Source organism: Chenopodium quinoa, unplaced genomic scaffold, assembly GCF_001683475.1.
Source record: "Chenopodium quinoa cultivar QQ74 unplaced genomic scaffold, ASM168347v1, whole genome shotgun sequence".
Taxonomy (NCBI): Eukaryota; Viridiplantae; Streptophyta; class Magnoliopsida; order Caryophyllales; family Amaranthaceae; genus Chenopodium; species Chenopodium quinoa.
Window position 1 is genome coordinate 1516677 of NW_018744718.1, and position 20139 is coordinate 1536815.

General features: G+C 32.0%; 4 protein-coding genes and 2 non-coding genes across 6 annotated transcripts; 3 read left to right on the forward strand and 3 right to left on the reverse strand.

Annotated features, from left to right (window-relative positions):
• Nucleotides 1–5314: 5314 nt before the first annotated feature.
• On the forward strand, nt 5315–10030 carry LOC110703163 (papilin-like). The gene is made up of 6 exons (XM_021880906.1): nt 5315–5502; nt 5729–5881; nt 6089–6259; nt 6346–6500; nt 8451–8608; nt 9306–10030. Exons 1-6 carry the CDS (start codon nt 5412–5414, stop codon nt 9361–9363), a joined length of 786 nt encoding a protein of 261 aa, XP_021736598.1. The 5' UTR covers nt 5315–5411; the 3' UTR covers nt 9364–10030.
• TRNAL-CAA lies at nt 6776–6859 on the reverse strand. Its single transcript has one exon. It is a non-coding gene; the product is annotated as a tRNA-Leu (tRNA).
• Nucleotides 6979–7062, reverse strand: TRNAL-CAA. Its single transcript has one exon. It is a non-coding gene; the product is annotated as a tRNA-Leu (tRNA).
• Nucleotides 10031–10705: 675 nt separating the features above from the next.
• On the forward strand, nt 10706–14201 carry LOC110703295 (probable histone H2A variant 3). Its single transcript, XM_021881080.1, has 2 exons — nt 10706–11033; nt 13589–14201. The coding sequence occupies exons 1-2, from the start codon at nt 10926–10928 to the stop codon at nt 13883–13885; spliced, it is 405 nt and encodes a 134-aa protein (XP_021736772.1). The 5' UTR covers nt 10706–10925; the 3' UTR covers nt 13886–14201.
• Nucleotides 14202–14816: 615 nt separating this feature from the next.
• On the reverse strand, nt 14817–15740 carry LOC110703098 (RNA polymerase II C-terminal domain phosphatase-like 4). Its single transcript, XM_021880852.1, has one exon. It carries the CDS (start codon nt 15738–15740, stop codon nt 14817–14819), a length of 924 nt encoding a protein of 307 aa, XP_021736544.1.
• A 2104-nt stretch (nt 15741–17844) lies between these two features.
• On the forward strand, nt 17845–18812 carry LOC110703099 (RNA polymerase II C-terminal domain phosphatase-like 4). The gene is made up of 2 exons (XM_021880853.1): nt 17845–18335; nt 18444–18812. The coding sequence occupies exons 1-2, from the start codon at nt 17845–17847 to the stop codon at nt 18712–18714; spliced, it is 762 nt and encodes a 253-aa protein (XP_021736545.1). The 3' UTR covers nt 18715–18812.
• Nucleotides 18813–20139: the final 1327 nt, after the last annotated feature.

Sequence of the window (20139 nt, forward strand, 5' to 3'; positions counted from 1 at the left end):
CCCTTCCCCACTGGATTTCGCCATCCTTTCCTTTCCCTGTAGAATTCCGACTAGCCACCTTCCATCCCTATTGAATTTTGACCCCTTTCCCCATTAATTATGCCCCCTTTCCTTTCCCCAGCTTTTTGGTGCGCGAGAGAAAAGAGATCGATGGGGGCATGGGGCTATTGCTTTGGTGGCCGGTGCTCCGGGGGAAAGGGAATAATGGCTGGCAATGGGTGGTTGCAGGTTGTCGTTGGGTCTTGAGTGTTTTTTTTTTTTACTTATTAACCAATCAGGTTGCAACATGCGTACAAGTAATCCCAAGTTAGCATGGTTTACCTCTTTAACCGGTTTCAAGTCACTTAAGGGTGATAAAAATTAACATGATTTAAAGTTAGGAGTGATAGTGAATAAATTGAAGTTGGGATTAATATTGTCGGATGGAGCAAAGTTAGGATTAATGGTGGCAATTTTTCCTTTCAAATGTTCGATTGGTAGGGTTTTTTTTTTTTTTTTTTTTTGAGAAACATCTGATTGGTAGTTTTATCTATGTAAAATGATGTTATTTAAAACCGAATATGTCATTTTAGGTAAATAAAGGAATTTGAAAAAAAAATATAGGAATGAAAATTGAATAACTAGAGTTCAGAATTCTATGGGTTTGTTTTGGTGCTTCCCCTACTATTCTACTAATACCAAATCATTGGATTTTTATCGACTTGTTTATTATAAAAATAACTATAGGGTCAAATCTACTTGGAATATGTGGACAGAGTCGGGTTGGGCTTTTCGGACATATGCTAGCTAAATTTTCAAGCCAATATCATGTTGAAACCGGTAACATTGGTTATTTTACTAGTGTTTATTCATGAAATGAAAATAAGAAAATAAAATTAATGAGAAAATTCACATTAACTCTTTTTGATACTTTTGTGAAAGAGGTAGAGAATGTGATAATAGTATATGTTTATAAGTTATTGTTATTATTGGATTCGACACCACCACTTTGATTAAATGTCTTTAGCATAAATTCTTTTTTTTCCCTCTCAAAGCCATTAGCTTTTTTATTTATTTACTTTACCTAAGGATAGTCTATTTAAGCATGTGATGAGAGTAGGGAAAATCATGAGTACTTGGTATATAAGATATTTAGTTTTGGCTTTATTCTCTAATCTTGAGTTTAGTCTACGTACTATGCATGCAATGTCAGTTGTCTGTTATTTTAAAGCATATAGCGAGGATTTAGGGCCTGTCCCGATTTATTGAATTGAACTGAAATGAATTGTTTATGAGAGAAATAAATCAGGAACTGAATTAAACTAAATTGAACTGAAATTAAGCTGAACAGAACATACCCTTATTGACACTAATAGTCTTGAGGCAAGTGCAATAAAAGAGTGTGAGAAATATAGGTTTACCTTAACTGATGAACGTCAACCTCAATATGTGTAGAATGGTTAGAATGAAGCATATGATGACATATATTGAATGGTGCATGGAATTATTTTATGGTAATGTTGGTTTAGAATGCAAATTTTGTGATAGGCTCATAGCTAGAGTTTGAGAGTGATACATTAACTTTGAATGCCATTAACTTAGAGTACCTAAAGCCACATGTCTCTCTAAGCATTCATGTTAAGATACTTGATACTTAGAGTATACATGTCTCCAAATAAGCGTTTCAAGGGTTTCTTTGGATGGCATTCACGATTATTTACTTTGCAATTTTAATAAACTCAAGAGACACTTGAGAGTTGGCCCACCCTCGTTATAAATGATGCACTCAGAATTAGCATAGTCTCATTAATTCTGTTATTATAAGGGGATAGAATAAAGTAGTAGATAAGCTTGTCAATTAGGTTTCATCCAAGAGGAGAGGATGATTATTTCAATGTTCCTCCGATCAAAATAATTGATCTTCTTTGGGAGAATGTGATAGGTGTGGCTACGTCGCATTTATTTGTTTTAATTTTCACGCTTGGCCTTTTTTAATTTGCACCAAATAAAGAGTATAATCATCTGTCTAAACTTTGAACTCTTTCAATTCCACTCTAGCTCACACATGCCTAAACATGTACAAATATGTCATTATGACAAAGTAATCACATATATAAGCTACCTAATTTTATTTGATTAACATTCTAATTTTCTAGTGATTTCCATGAAAATTGCTTAAACAAACCAAAATTCCATCACAACTCTATTTTTTTTTGATAAAAATTCCCTACACAATGTCCACATCAGTAAATAAGCCGAGCTTTATTTTATCGCTAATTCAATAGCATTTTAGAGTTTCGCCATATTCATAATTTTCCGAATCTAGCCATTTGATCAGTATTCCATGAAAAAAGAAAAGAAAATGCTCTATTCTCTAGTATTATTCCTCACTTGTCGTGGTGCACAACCTCCCTCATCAATGCTACCATGGTAAGGCCTTATGCACCGCCGCCTCCCGCAACCAAGGGCAGCAAGTCAGCAACAATCAATCTACGCAAATAAAAAGATTGCCCTAATTTGATACATTTTTATTAATTGATAATTGATGTAATTGCTAATTAAATTCAAAATTGATATTAGTTTAGGTGTGTGTAACATTATTATACTTCATGATTAGTATGGCTTCGCTCTTTTTTTTTTCAAAAAAAAAAAAACTAATTTATGTCTATCCGCTAATTGAATTAGTGGTTTCATGGATGGTAAATTCGCTATTAATATTAGCGGTTTTATACTGAACCAGATTTTTTAATAAGTTGGCGTGGACGGTATATAGGTAATTTTAAACAAAAATAGAGTAATTGTGAAATTTTGTTGTGTAAAAACCAATTTCAGGGAGATCACTCTATTTTTTTTTTTTCTCATACTAAATTTTTCTTATTCTCAAATAAATGTAAAATAACTAAAAAAAAAAAGTAAAGTTGTAAATCCTCTTGCCACATTGCAACATTTCACAAGACTTACAACATGACTAAAAACGTGAATTGAATTTGGTCATGATCAATTTATCATGACTTTAATTTGCTTGGTCATCAAACTCTCTATCTTTCTCCTTATTCACATTTAATTTCTCATACTCTCTCTTTCTCTCTAACCCATGACCATTGGGCATTGGGGCATTGACTAATGGTTACTGGTTAGTTGGTCATATTGTTACACTCTACTTGCATGCCATTCCCTTAAATAAAATTTAGCCAAGAAGTTTTTTCCAAATTTTATTTTTAATTAAAATTAATCTTAAGTTGTAAAAATAAAAATCGAAAAAAAATTATAAAAGCTCTAATCAATTTTTTAAAAAGTAGTAAAAAGTATAAAAAGAATATATCATAACTTTTATGTATGAAAAAATTCTTATTAAAAAAACCAATAATTATTATTACAAATTTAGAACTGCTAGGCAATAATCACGTGTCAATAAAATAATGTTGGGAAATTATCTAATTCCCAAATTACAACTACTCTTTTTCTAATTCCCACCCTACCATCCACGTCACCGGTTCAGTGGGAATTTTTTTAAAAAAACGGGTTTATTAGAAAACCGCTACTTCAAGTAGCGGTGTGCTACTGAAAACCGCTACTTCGGTTTACATATTAAAACCGCTACTTGAAGTAGCGGTTTGTATTTACTAATTACTGATTTACAGATATTTTGTTTTTAAAGAAAAACTTACAAAACAAACCCATAAACCGCTACTTGAAGTAGCGGTTTTTTATTTCATAAACCGCTACTTCAAGTAGCGGTGTTTTGAGGAAAACCGCTACTTGAAGTAGCGGTTTGTTGCTGGACCGAGAAAAAAAAAATTGGTTTGTTTTCCATAGCTGACGTGGACGGTATAATGGGAATTAAAAAAAGAGTAGCTGTAATTTGGGAATTAGATAATTTCCCAACATTATTTAGGAAAAGGGCTCGATTTAATTAAAGTATAATTATAATAGTTTTAATCAATTATAATTTTTTTTTAGTAATCGTATGTACGGGACCGCACCTAAGCTAGTTCTAGACTATAGCACATGTAGCTATGCAAGTTGGGATATGGATTATGAACACCAAAGCAAAATATATGAATTTTACCAAATGCTATATACTTCCTTGTAGATAACATGTTTCTTTTATCACGTTTGTTAAAAATTCGATAGAAAATATATCTTTAATTTTTTTTTTTTTTGAAAACAATATATCTTTAATTATATCATTAAAAAAAACTACTAAAAATCACAAATATTAGTCAAAGCATAGTTAATAAATAGTGTCAAATGTCAAAACATGTCATCTAATTTAGAAGGGATCAGAGGAAATACTTATTTAGCGACCATGAACAATGACACTAAGACACATTTCTTGATGAATTTCGAATGTGTATGTAACTAACTAATAAGCACATTGCATGAAACATGACACATCCACCACAACTATATAGCTCATCACAATCAATCCATGATACGAATCCGCGTTTGAACCTAACAATCATTTATCAATTACCACTCAGTTACCACTTCGAACAATTGACTTTATTTTATGTGAAGTTTTAAAAAATTATTATTGACTTTAATTAACATGGATGCAAGGGTGGAAAATCCGCCAATGCGTCGGGCTTGGCATTTATTTATTTATTTATTTTGACAATAGGGCTTGAGGTTGATTTCAGGTCAATTTGAAGTGTGCTGAAAAAAAATAATTAAAAAATAGTGTAAATTTAAGTATCAGTATCCAAATTCTCATTTAAACATCAATGAGGAAAAAAAAAACATCATTTACACGCCTATATAAAAAACTAAAATACTGCATTTATTATTCGGATAAATTAATGAAAGACTACTTCTCTAGTCATGTGTGATATGAAGTATAATTGTATGTTAAGTTGCGGAGAATCGGAGATATATAACATAGAATACGTCAACAAATATACTCTAAAAATAATGGTAGTTATATACATATATAGACTTAAATCTTAATTACTAAAAAGTTTTTTTTGATGAATAATTACTAAGAAGTTAGAAGTTTAATTTTATGTGTACAAGCACATGATCAACTATAACACATCAACAAGGTCGCCGTCTAAAATTGTCCATGTTGCATAATGCATAACGTCCGACTTACAATTTAATTTTAATTTGGGTGCATGCCAAATAAGAGTATTATATATCATGAACTTTTTTCCATTAAAATATGGTAAACAAGCCTTCACTCCAAAATTCCCCTTTAATACAACTAACCAACAATCAAACTTTTGGTGTTGAAGAATGTCAATGGAGAGAGAAATTGAGAAAAATAAATGATTATGGAAGTTCCCCCTACATGTAATGTGATTTGACCAAGCATGTTTTGGTGCATAATAAGAAGTATTAATAATTATTAAACCCACCTTCCAAAACTTCCCTTTAATCCAACAGAAAATCAATTTTTTGGTCATAAACGAGTTATTTATCAAGTTTCAATGGAGAAAGCAAAATGGGAGTGGAAGCTCCTCCTAGCCCTTTCTCTATCAATTGCTTTTGTTGCTTTTTCAGAGGACTTCCCCTCCCAAGGTAATCCCCTCCTAAATTTTCCCGTTCATATTGTATACTCCTTCTGTCTGGAATTAATTGGTGTTGTGTTAAAGCATTGATAGCATAAGTTGAAATAGTAATGTACGAATAATGTGACAAATGAATTTATCCTGGGTATAAATAAGTTACATATGAAATTTGCAACTTTTTTGAAACATAGTTGATAAATTTCTAATAATTGGTTGTTTTGTTATGGGAAATTTAGGATGCTATTGGACTAAAACATGCCTACATAAGTTGAAGGGAGAATGTGGAGGTCTTGTGTATAATCAGTCAAACACCTGCTATGGCCAATGCCAGGGGAAAAAATATTCATCCTGTCCTCCTGACCATACACATTTTTACTGCTGCATAGCCGGTAATTTAATTTCTTTAACGGTTTCATGTTAGGAAATTCAATCATAAACCATACCATTACTGTATTTTAGTAAACGTGACATTTGTATTTTTGGCCATGTTAAAATAATATGTGCGGCTATTAATTAGTACTGATTCTGTTAGTGAAGAATATGCGATAATATAATAATTCCCTAAGAAGCTTGTTATTCACATATTCGATCAACAGGAAGTCCCACAAAGGTGAAAGATGGGTGCAAAAAGTGTGAGAATAAGGTGGAAGATGGCGACGAATTCGTCTGTTGTGCAGACTGCTCTTATCCGGATATGGTGTATGGTGATACTTCATCAGGGTACTGTAAAAGTGGTGCTGAATTGATTTCACAACCAAAGCCTAAAGGTATAAATTTGTTATGTAATACTGCTAGTACAATTGTTGTAAAGCTAGTATACTACAGCTTATTTTAAGTCTGTTTTACATTGTAGAGGTGTTTGAATGGGTTGTTGGACCGTGGTTACCGTGTTCTGCTCCTTGTGGTGGTGGGATTCGGAGTCGAAGAGTCGATTGTTATGCTGTAATTGAGGAGACTTCGTCCCCTGATTATCCAGTGTATGATGAGCAATGTTCAGATCAAGAAAAGGTGAGTCTAAAGTTTATAGAATTATTACTCATCACAATATTATGAGTTTGGATGTGCTATATTGGCCTAAGTATGTTCATTATCTTGCATGATTTTCAGGATGGTCAACATTATCTCTTGTTAAATTGTTATTATAATTGGTCTTACTTCCGCAACTTGACCTATAATATTGAACAAATTATCTGTATTAAGTACTCGTCTTGAAGACTGTGCAAAGTCAAATGGGGCAAAAAAATAGAAATACAGGAGTATGATAATATGACGGAAAATAATAATGTCAGAAGTGGGATTTGAACCCACGCCCTCGTTAGAGGACCAGAACTTGAGTCTGGCGCCTTAGACCACTCGGCCATCCTGACTCGGTTGAGGATGTAACATTAATTATCTGTATTAAGTACTCGTCTTGAAGACTGTGCAAAGTCAAATGGGGCAAAAAAATAGAAATACAGGAGTATGATAATATGACGGAAAATAAAAATATCAGAAGTGGGATTTGAACCCACGCCCTCGTTAGAGGACCAGAACTTGAGTCTGGCGCCTTAGACCACTCGGCCATCCTGACTCGGTTGAGGATGTAACATTAATTGCTAAGAATATAATTAAGACTTTATAAAAAGTATACATTGTATAATAAGGTAAGAAATTAATTAGGAGCAAAAATTGTCAGAAGTGGGATTTGAACCCACGCCCTCTTTCGAAGACCAGAACTTGAGTCTGGCTCGGCCATCCTGACTTCTGTGTTGTTTAAAGAGAGTTTATAAAAATAGTTAAACTAAGTTTTAGGCTTATGTTTTCAACAATAAAACTTGATGGGCTAGGAAAAAAGGTCATGGATGAGTTGGATCGTTGATGTGTTAATATGTGGATATTTAGTGATGCATGTTTAGTTGTTTACTCATCGTATTGGGTCAGATTTAGATTGGTATAAACTATAAAGCATTAAATATCACGAACAATTTTGTTTAATTTTTTGGACTCCAATGAAAAAAGCAATTTTTGTGTAAAAATTAATGATAAAAGCATTTTAATTCGTCTAAAGAATAATTAGATCAATTTATTTGTCCGATTATTTTTAATAATAATAATAATAATAATAATAAGATCTTGCTAACGAACGTCCTCGGGGCGTTGGATAAACATTTAAAATACTACCAAAAGTGATACATATTTGGGAAACCATGACAAAATCACGCGTTGATCGGTTTAATTAATATTTATTTTAATTTAATCTTTCTACTTTTTGCTATTTTATCCAACGCCCCAGGGCGTTCGTTAGCATTTGCCTAATATTTTATATGTACAAATTAAATTTAGAATTTTATTTTCATAAAGTATCAATATTTCATATGTACAAATTAAATTATAATTTTATTAAAAAAAAATTTATTACAATCATAAATTATCATATAAATTTATTTTTTTGTATCATAGTTTTTTTTTGAAGCGAAGGAATTAGCTCAAAATGCACCACATCCATTATTTTATAATGTATTCTAATCAATTAAAGCAATATACTTTACAATCTAGAGTCATTTCAGACAGGGTCAATATTTTAGGTTACGGGTCAATAAATGTTTTTCACCAATGTTATTATTAGTCATTACATGCCTACTATATAGTTTAAATCACCACCAAAAACACATCAATTCCTAAGTAATTTTGTATCAATGATATGTTTTAAAATTTGACATATAGATTAAAAATTTATCTTAAAATTCAATAAACAACCCGGGTATCGCACGGGTACAAAACTAGTAATAATAATAAATGTATTTTCTGTAAACGTTCTCATTAAGTGACTGTACTCAAAAAACAAAATTCAAAACAAAACAACTTTTTAAAATGGAAAGAGTATTAGATTAGAGTTATTGATTATCCTCTCATTAAATATGGTTCTCTTTATTATTATGATAATAAAAGCATTTTATTTTATTTTTTTTGAATTGACAGCCCATAGTAAGAGAGACATGCAATTTACAAAGTTGCGTAGTGAGCAAAGGCAAAGAAAAGGAAAGAAGGCATAGTAGTACATCCAATTTGATGATCGCATTTCTCATCTTTGTTGGGCTTGTTGCTCTTGGGTCTGCAGCTTTTGCTTTCTATACAAGGTACCTTATTTTTTCCCCCTTTTGACCTAAGAAAATCCAATTCAACAAACAAAATTAAGATTAAAAGAAGAAGTTAAAATAATGCTTGGTTTGGCCATGAGCCCATGAGTTGAGCTGAAACGACTAAACTTCCTAAATGATTTTATCAAGATTAATATTGAACTTAAAATAATATATGAGCTTCTCTTGATAATAATTAATAAACCAAGTTTGATCTGAACTTGAACTTGAGCTTGATAAAGGATTGCATGATTCGACAATAAGTCAATACGTATAATATACATGTTGTTAATTAATTAGAAATATAAGGTAGTATTAGGCTTAAGTCTTGTTATAAAAAATCTCTTAACTATGTCATTCTACTAATAATTTAGGCTTTAGGGTAGAGGATATATAACAATCTAATAAAATATGTTAGGTGTACAAGACGAATGTCTTAGACATTGAGTTTAGCTCGATTAAATGGCTAATCAAAAAATGAAACCATTTGTTCAAACCGATTATAAATTGTTCATGAGTATGTGAGTTTTGTTCGTGTTTATTATCCCTATTAAGAGTTTCATGCGTTTTCTTTACTTGATTTATATCCATCACGATTTTACCTTAATTTGCTATGTATTTCCCTCTTAAATTCGACATTTTCAAGCCTATTTATGTGACAATTAAAATAATGCACTTTCTATATGGTTATTTGCAGGAGAACATCTGGCGACGAACAAGGTTACGTTTACATCATGATGGAAGGATTTTCATAAAAATTCATACGTAGAAGTGTAGCATGGGAGATTAGTCTTTTAAATATTTTTTTTTAATATAAAAAATACATATATATGCAAGTAATGCAAGTATTATTCTTTTGTCAATAGTTTCATCTTACTTGTATATTTTACAACATTATATTTTTCTTTTCAAGGGCTAATTGAACATACAGAAAGGTTTTTTTTTTTTTTTTTTTTTTTTGGGTGCTCTTAAGTTGAATTATTCGGAGTAGAATATAGTTTCGTTTATAAAATGTAAACAAATATGTATCAAAGTAGTCTATATACTCACACCCCAAAATAATGCTCTTGTTTTGACTTTAGGACAAAATATAACCAAACATATATTCTTATTACATTTCTTCTATTTTAATTTATTAATACAATATTGCATTACTTCGGCCTTGTTCACATTTATTGAACTAAACTGAATTGGACTAAAATGAGCTGAAATGTGAGATGTTATATTCGTATCAGTCTATTTGATTTAATATTCACATTTAACTATACTTTAACCTAATGTTTATAAAACAATTGTATTAATATACTGTAACACCCCGGCCCTTTCCAGAAGGTCACCCATCCCAATACTACTCCCAGGTCCCAGCCAAGCACGCTTAACTACGGAGTATCTCAGCATATGAACTCTCTAAAAGGAAGATACATCTTGTTGATATGAGTAGTATATCAAATCCTTTTAAAGCAATCATAAGGGATATTACATATACTATCAAATGAATTGTTAGTAATAATAAAGCGAGTGAAAAATGTGCGAATACTATAAAATTAATTGCCAAGACACTATAAGTGTATAACTCATCAAATTTGGCCCAAGATGACCCATGGCGTGTTCTAGCCTGGACGAACTTTTTCATAGGTGATCACAATTCACGGATTAGATCTTGCCCAAAAAAGAGTGGTGCGTTTCACGCCAAGGTTATGGATCGAGAAAATCATGCTCAAACTTGCTACTTGGGGGGGGGGTCAAAATTAGCGGGTTTTCGGGTCAAAATAAATTCGGCTCAAAATTTAACTAAAAATTGAATTTGTAGGTTGCCCAAACCCCCAAAAATTTAAAAATCAAATCGGATTGAACCGGGCCAATTTGAAAAGATCTACCTTAATAAAAAAAATACAACTTAAAAGTCCAAATAGAATATCGAATATCGGATATGAATATGGGTAAAAAAACAATACATTAAAAGTCCAAACATAAATATCGAGCATCGGGTATGAATATGGGTACATCTTTCGAATACGGTGAAACTTTGGAAGGGATAGTATCGTCAACTCCTAGTCATATCAATAAAATCTCAAGAAGTTGTTTCCTTTTCGGCCACCTCCCTCTTTCTCTCTCCTTGATTCCAAGTATAAATCAAAAAATCCACACTTGCTCTCTATCTCCCCCATCTCTCTATCTCTTTCTCTCTCCTCCCCGAAAATCCACTTTGGCAATCCGGGTGTTTTCCGCAAATTCCCAAACCCAACTCAAAGTTTTTCTTCTTCTTCTTTTGGGAGGGAAACCAAAAACCCTTTCATTTTTTGAATTAACCCCAAAAATGTCAGGCAAAGGAGCAAAGGGTTTGATTACTGGCAAATCTTCCGGATTGAACAAAGACAAAGATAAGAAAGCCCCCATTTCTCGTTCTTCTCGTGCTGGTCTTCAGGTCTTTTCTTTTCCCTTTTTTCTGATTTCTTTCTGGGTTTTTTGATGTAATTTTTGTAGATCTACGCTTGTTTGTTCAAAATTTGAGAAATTTTGCTTGTTGGGTTTTGTTCAAATCACTTTAATTGTCTTGTGATTGTGTTATTTGATATGATTTTCATGAGATTAGTTGATGGGATTTCTGGGTTTTGAATTTGGTTGCGAAATTCTTTATTTGGGATATTTTTGGGGTGGGGGCTGTGTTAATTGTCATTCGTTGTTCCGAAGGTTTTGGAGGCCAGGATTGAAGTAGAATTAACCTTTAAACATTGAGTGAGATGAAGTTCAAAACTCATCTTTTCTGATTAATTCAAGATTGTTCCTGGAATTGCTATTGAAATGGATTCTTGTAGGTTGCAATGAAGTTTTTGCAATGAGATTTGACTTGGGTTTTGGCCATTTTGTGGTGCAATTTTTTTGAAGTATAAGATTAATTTAATCATTAATAAAGTGAATTTGGTTAGGATTAGTTGACTGTCAGTTGTATTAGTCCTTGGGAATTTTGTATTTCGTGTTTTTGTTAAAGCATCAATTTTGGTCAATCTTGAGTCATTAAAGTCACAAATATCAGGTTCAAGGTTCTTGACTACGACCACCAATCTCATGAGGTCTTGTTTTTGTTGAGTGTTATTTGATAGTCATATTCATAATTAATCAATTATGAGGAGTATTGCCCTCTCCATCTGCTTCCTTTCAGTCCACAGTACTGTTTTGCATAGTTCATCTGCATTTGTAAAAGAAGACTGTTTTGTTTAAGCTGTTGTATCTGTGGTTTCTGTTCTTTCTCCAACTATTAATTCAAAGACATGATATGGCTGGATAGTGGATAGGGTTAGGTTGTGTGCTTTTTAGTCCCTGAAAATATTGTCAACAGCAGGACATCACATTGTAAAGCGATGAATTTAACCTTTGTGTTCAGAGAAACTTGAGGTTGAAACTTGGGGTTCTTTGTTGCATTTATCTTGGTGGGACAATGAAGTTGATCATTTGATTGCGTTATTTTTATGTTGAGCTTGAAACTTGAGGTTGAAACTTGGGGTTCTTTGGTGAGCAATTCAAAGGTTAAAAGAAAAAGGTCTGGACCCTGGAGAATGACTTTCTTTTCCATAGTATGGTGATAGGTGTGTGTGAATTTGTAATAGACCAATCTTTAGAAAGGGCACTTTAGGAAGTTTAGTGTTATTAGTAGCCTTGCTTGAGTATAAATAGAGAGAGAGAGTTGAAAGAAGAAAGTAGGCATGAATTGGGTTATAGGAATAGAGAGTTGCAACCTCAAGTTGCTAACTTGCTAACAGGAGAGTTGTAGGCTAAACCTACTACGTACTACCTTTGTAAGCTTTCAGCCATTATCTATCAAATTATCAAGCTTTTATCTTAACTGATTCTTGGAATTCATACAATATTAACATCAGAAAATCAGTCTATAACAGAGTTCTCACAGAAACTAAACTGCAGTAGGTCCCTTTGAGTGAGGTTTTACAAGTTTTAAATATGAGAGATTTGTAAGATTGTAGTGGATAGTGTCATATTTTTCCAGAGAGATCTTGCTTGAATGATTTATTATACATATGCTGTAAGGAGGTGAGAGGAGAATGTCTACAATTGGATTCATTGCCAAAACTAAAAACAGAAATTGATAATGAATTTGGGTCGAAACATTCTGGATCTGGTTTTAGTATCTTTCTACAAAATAGCAAGTCATTCTGTAGCTACTTAGCATTGACAATTTTGTGAATTACATATTTGGCTAGTGTTTTAAGAAGAATTTCTTTATTTTTTGTTCTTGTTGTGAAATGTATCATTCTATGCAGAAAAAAGTATATTTGTGTTCCAAGTTCAGCTTGTTTGTTGCATCTTTATAATTGGTGCTGGCAATAAAATAATAAAGCTTGAATCGGAAGGAATCTAGTTTAAGGGAATCCTGGTGAAGCTGCAATAGTGTTGGTAGCTCTTTGTGGAGTAAATAGTAAATTTACCTTCCTTTACTTGATCTGTCATTAAGTGTTGATTCGTTGACATGCCCCTGTTTTGAAAATATTTATGGACATCGTGCCAAAATAGATGGGTGCATTATATGTTCACATTATGTCAATTTTAATGATGAAACAAATTTTGTTGCAAAAAGTTGAGAATATATAAGAAATTTGTCATCATAATTTCCAGCTGATGTTGCAATATCTCTCTTTTTTTTTTTTTTTTTTTTTTTTTTTTTTTTTTTTTTTTTTCAAATAAAAAGAAGTCCTTCATGGGAACTCAATTTTTTTAAAAAATTTATAAACACTACAAATTGGCACTTTAAATGCTTCATTTTTTGGGCTATTTGCCTCGTATCATTGCTCTTTGCTAGCCTGTAAAGCTCATGACATTCATCCTGAAGGCTGAAGCCCTCTTTGACTGCTGATACTGAAAGCTCTTTGCATTAACTATTGCTGCACAGTTATGTTTAAGTTGATTTCTGATGTTTTATTATTGGTGAGCTATTTATTTTGCTGAGATATCTTTTTGATTAATGTGCAGTTTCCTGTGGGTCGTGTTCACCGTCTGCTCAAGACTAGGGTAACTGCAAATGGGAGGGTCGGTGCAACGGCTGCTGTTTACACTGCAGCCATCCTCGAGTACCTGACTGCTGAAGTATTGGAGCTTGCAGGAAATGCAAGTAAGGATCTGAAGGTGAAGCGTATCACTCCTAGGCATCTGCAGCTGGCTATCCGTGGAGATGAGGAACTTGATACGCTGATCAAAGGAACTATTGCTGGTGGTGGAGTTATTCCTCACATCCACAAATCTCTCATTAACAAGTCATCTAAGGATTAGACCTTATTTATATGATTATCTGGTGTTAGATATCTGCAGTTTCATGCAGAACCCTCAGAATGGATGTGATTCTGACAGAGACCCTTTAAGTAGGTGCCCTTTTTTTTTTTTCTTTCTAAATTTTAAATGTTTAAATCAGCCACAGGATGGTGATTGTGTTACTGATGTGTTCTGTAGGTGTACTTGAGTAGTTTATAATTTCATTCTGTGGATTATCCGTTTAGTTGCCTAGCTTGCTATCATAATGACCTTATGTTCGATTTATGCTTTGCCATTCATCAATTCTATCATCAATTGTTAGTTGTTACATGATTTACCTTGTTAGCAACTAGCATTCTCAGTATAATCACAAGCTCTAGTCAAACAAGTTCAGTTATATACTTGTCTGTTGTACCTATTGATTATTAATTTAGTAATGCAACTTTTCTGGACTTGTTCTCCCTTGTGCTTGTACACTGCCAACATTGGAACTATATCAAGAGACCGTTGTTGGATCGACTGTTATTGCTGCTCTCTTGCCGTTGTGTTAGCAGTCTCCAACTTGTGCAACCTTCACAAGCTTGGTTATCCAACAGTTGGTCTCAGACTCTCATCCATCTCTATGTAATATACAAACAGCCACTGACTAATTCTGCCATTATTCCTCAGTCCTCATAAAAGACTTGATTCGAAATATAAGTTTTTATTCAATATACTAGTAATATAATAAACAATGTAAACTTAGAAGATTAAAAAATTACATACAATAACTACGTAGCTAAAACTACAACAATGAAGCCACCAAGATAACATTACATATATGCAGCGAAAAGGCATATTCTACATAAGTTGATTATACGACCATCGTTACATTAAATGATGAAGTATTGTTGATCGCATCTTGTGTCTTTCGCCTTTTTGTCATTGGGGTACAATCATGTTGTAGCAAGACTCAATTTAGTCTAATTCTTAATCTCTTTGGCTTGCTCGTTGCTACAACTTCATCAACACCAAGCTTTTCATCTTTGTCATGTTGTTCTTGATTCGAACAACCTAATTCCGGCCGGCTTATCATAACCTTTTCAAGCTCTTTTCTTGCATCCTTAGCAGATTCATCCTTTTCATTACCACCATCATAAAATCCATTATAAACACCCCTTAATATATCAAGAACCCTAGCAAGCTCCCTATCCAATAACACCTTTTTCTCTTTCTCTAAAGGAACAAAATCATAATCATACGGATTTATTTTTATTAGGTTAGCCTTACAAGATTCCTCCCAAACACTTTCGGTATCATCAACAATCAATGTTGCTTCTCGACATGATAACACCACATCCAACGCCTTTTGATTCGCCTTCACACAATCTTCCCTAGCGATCACCCACAAAAACTTATCCAATCCACCGAGTTTTTCAACCACCTTGTGAGCATACTCACGGGTTCCCATGGTACATATCGACAAATCGAACATAGTGCTAACTTTCTCAAGGAACTCATGTACACCGGGCCTTAACTTCACAACAAACTCCTCACCACTCGAAAGCTTAAACTCGGAAATATCATCGTACGACATCATGGCTCTTATGTTTTGTCGTCTATGCTTAGACTTGAACTTCTTGATCTTTCTTGCATGAATTAGGGTATGGTCCAAATCAAGAACTAAGTGAAGCTTCTTGCGGTTAAACAAGACTTGAGTATAATCATATTGAATATGTGTAACTTCATCAAGATTGAGGGTTAAGTTGGGATGGATGAATCGAAAGGGTAACTTGATAGGATCGCCACAATCGAATGTCCATGAACACTTGTTATCCATGAATGATGGATGAGAGCATTCCAAGCTTTTCATGCACAACTCTAGTATTTCTTTCATTACTCTAAACTTTTTTTTTTTTACCCTCTTCAATATCTTTGTTCTAATGGTTCAAGAGTTAATTTATACGAAGTAGTAAAGAGTGTAATTGGATTACTAGCTTGCAACTTGCAATGCAAGTACATTAACTAATAACTAGATAAGATCTAAAGATTAAACGCTTAATCATAACGAATTATAATTTAATATTTTTTTTTTTTTTGTGTCAGAGCAAGCTCCGCAAGGAATTGTTTCCCTCAAAAAAAAAAAAAAAAAAAAAACAACATTCGTCACATTTTTTTTAATAAAAATATAACAATATACATTACATTTAATTAATATTATATTTGTCTTTTGGGGCTATATTATATATGAAATTTTTTTGTAGGTTTTGTTTGGTGGCGGAACCAAAATTTTCAAGTGAAGGGGGCCAAGATCATATCTGTAATTTCGCAAATCGCGACTACAATTGAGTTTGAACTCTTGACCTCTTGCCCACAATCACATGACAAAAACCAACTCATCTACACTACAACTTATAACAAATATATGTTAAATTAATATTTATCTTGAGTCAAGGGGGAGGCCATGGCCCACCCCAGCCCCCCTGACTCCGCCCCTTTGTTAATCCTTATTATTTTTTAGTTACTTTTTTTTTCTATCTATTTTAACTTTCTAATTTTTAAAAATTTTGCTTATATAAAATAGGAAGAGGTGTATTCATTAAATAAATATTTTTTTATCCAAACATTAAATAAATAATAATTTGAAACTTACAATCAACCTATATTCAATACAAGTATTAAACACACCTAATTTAAATCTCACCGTGATGGAACCGACTAAACCCTACATGGAGGGATGAACTATAAGCATCAAACTGTTTGTAATTATTATTATTTTGACGAAACGGTTTGAGTTTAAAGTTCCCTAATATAAGTTGCCCCAATATACTATAAAAATCCACTGGTATTTTTTTTAATAATAAATATACATATTATATAACTTACAATCATCCTAACGTTTTTTTTCAAATTAAAATAAATTATAAAATTTGTATGGTCCAAATCAAGAACTAAGTGAAGCTTCTTGCGGTTTAACAAGACCTGCGTATCATCATTTTGAATTAGTGTATCTTCATCAAGATTGAGGACAAAGTTGGGATGGATATATCGGAAGGGTTACACCATTTTGAATTTGTATTTTATGAATTTATCACCTTTAATTCGAAAATAAAAGAAAACCCTTGTTCAGTTCTCCAAACTTGAGTTTGATCGTTAGGCGCAATTGAGCATGAAGTGCCTTATTAAGGGGTTTTTTTTTTTCTTTTTTTTAATTTTTTTTAAACGGCCTTATTAAGTATTTGTCTGTTTATTATAACTTTTTTTTTAATTTTTTTTATGATTTATTAGTTATTATGATTTATGATTAAAAAATAAAAAAAAGTATAGCATATCCATTATCTATATTTATTTATTTTCTTTGTGTTTTGGTTAAGAGATACTAACTCTGTTTTTTTAAACACGCAAAGTGGGAAATCGAACTAGAGACCTCCTCTAACCAAGCAAAGCTCCAACAAACCAACTTGGTTCTAACAACATGAAATGCAAGACAAATATTACAAAAATTACTAGTTGCCAGTTGGGCCACGGAGATATATTCTCTAAATAATATTTTCTCTAAATATTATTTTAACATGCTTTGACTCAATATTATTTTATTTATTTATATATTTTTACCGATAGTTTTTGATAAATTATAGTAAATTTGTTAATCAAAATATTAACTATTCTATTATGCGTCCTATAACTCTGTCAAATAAGGGGAAAGATGGGCTTGATTATTATTCATCAATGGAGTATTTATACAAAACCTACAAGGATAAGATAGGAAACAATATTTCTCCTAAAGATATATTCTCTAAATAATATTTTAACATAAAATAAACCTAAATATATTATTCTCTTCAATTCATAAAATATTTTACCTAAATATATTTTCCGATATCTCATATCTCTAACAAACTCCTATTCCTAATAAATTAAACTCCTTACGCACTCTTAATAATTGCTTTATATAAAAAAAAACACCCAAAAAAATTCTAGAGTCAAAATACTAAGTTGCCATGGATTCATCAGAAACAAAAAGTGAACATGGTGATAACAAAATCAATGATCCCACCACTCTAACCTTCCGCTATATCCAACCGGAATTAACCCTCACACTCGAAGAGATCGAACGTCTTCAAGACGATAATTTAAATTCCCTTTATACCCGCAAGAAGCTCCATTTACTTCTTGATTTAGATCACACACTAGTTCATGCTAGGGAGACCGTGACATTCAAGTCCGAGGAGATCAAATCCTTCAAAAACATGAACGATGTGTTCGAAATATTTAATGGTAGTTTTATAGTGAAGTTAAGGCCGGGTGTTCGCGAATTCCTTAGGGAAGCTAGCTCCATGTTTGATTTGTCTATATATACTCGAGGCGAGCGAAGCTATGGACAAACCATGCGTGACATACTCGATTCTAAGGAAGGTGGTGAGTCGATGTTTTCGTACGTGATTGCTAAGGAGGATTGCTTAAAAGCGGAACGAAAAGGTTTAGACAATGTGTTATCACATGAAAGGGTTGTTTTGATTGTGGATGATAGAGAAAAAGTTTGGAAGAATTGTGGTCATAAAAATTTAATTAAAATTGAGCCTTATTTTTATTTTCCTAGCAAAAAAGAAGGAAAAAGAATGGACAAAGAGTTAATTAGGGTTTTGAGGGTTTTAAGGGAAGTCCATAATTTATTTTATTTTGATGACAAATTTAAGTATGTTGATCAAAGAGATGTGCGAGATGTGCTCAAACGTGTTATGAGGAGACCGTTAACTATTTTGAATCGGGTCACAAGGAAGATCGGTAGATTCTTGGTATGTCTTGAATCTAATTATTACTCCTATTTCATTAAATTTTATTTGTGTTTAAGGAAATTAATTAGGAAATAAGTTAGGACTTATTTGGTATTGTTTTTTATTTACACTTTTCTGTTCTTGGTTTTCAAATTTATCATGATTTTAATAAGTCTGTCTAATTTTTGTTTTATTATATGACATACTTCGTATATCATATGAGTTTGAAATTCGAGAAACCAAAAAACACAAAACCACAGCGATGCCAAATGAACCCTTAAATTATTGTTTAGGTTTGTTGTGACATTGCAAATTTGCTTGAGTAAAAATATAAATGTTTTGCATGTATGTATAATATGTTATATATTCTATTAATTATTAACCTTCACTTTTATGATTTTTAATTTTTTTGACAGAATCAATTCTTAACTTTAATTAAAAAAAAAAAGGTAAGGATATATATATATATATATATATATATATATATATATATATATATATATATATATATATATATATATATATATATATGTAGCAAAATAACCTAAAAATATGGAAGTCAATCCTAACAACATTGACTAGATAAATAAAAGATATTTACATAATAACATAATGAATAATAATCAGATATTCTTATTATTTCTTAATAGCTAAATCTCTAATTATATCATGTCTTGTGTGATGGTGAAGCTATCGCCAATGTGAAGCTACTGCGATGAGACATGCCTTGTGCACATTCATGGAAGCAAGCGGGTTTTCGAAGATTTGTGCTGGAGAAGGACAACATGTGATGAAGGGTCTTGCTCCTCCTTTAGAGTTTGGTAGCATTCTTAAAGACATAGAATGCTTTGTAATGTGGCTGGGAGGTTTTAACCCCTACTGTAAATAAGATGTGTGTGAATCTAATTATGTTTGTGTAAAACTTTTAAAAAAAGTTTATACTTTACATTGAAATCAAACCCAATAATTTTTAAAGTATATATATACGAAGTCTTTGAAGTATATGATAACTTCTATTTTTGTATATTTTTTCAAAAAAAAAAAATCCAAAAAAAAAAAAAACCCTTCTATTTTAGTATAGGTAAAAAAATGTTGTTTAATGTAAGTTAATTTAATTTATACATGTGGTTTATATGATGCAAAATAAAAGTCAATTGAAATTTTAAATAAAAATCAATGTGTGTACGGGACAATTAAAAGAGTAAAAGGAACTAAGGAAGTGTATTGTATTTTAATTTAAAAGTGAGCTTATACTTAAGTGAACCTTTGACATGTCGTTCACTATCAAATATTATCTATTATCTACTCCCTCCAACCTGTTAAAAAATAGTTCAAACCCTTGCTTGGGTACAAATTTTTAGGTTATAGCTGTTAAAATTTAGGTTATAGCTGCTAAATAGTTCAAACCCTTGCTTGGGTACAAATTTTTAGGTTATAGATATACTAAAAGACACAACAGTAATAACACGTGTCATCTTCTGGTATATTCTTACTGTTTTTTTTTTTTTTTTTTTTGGAAAA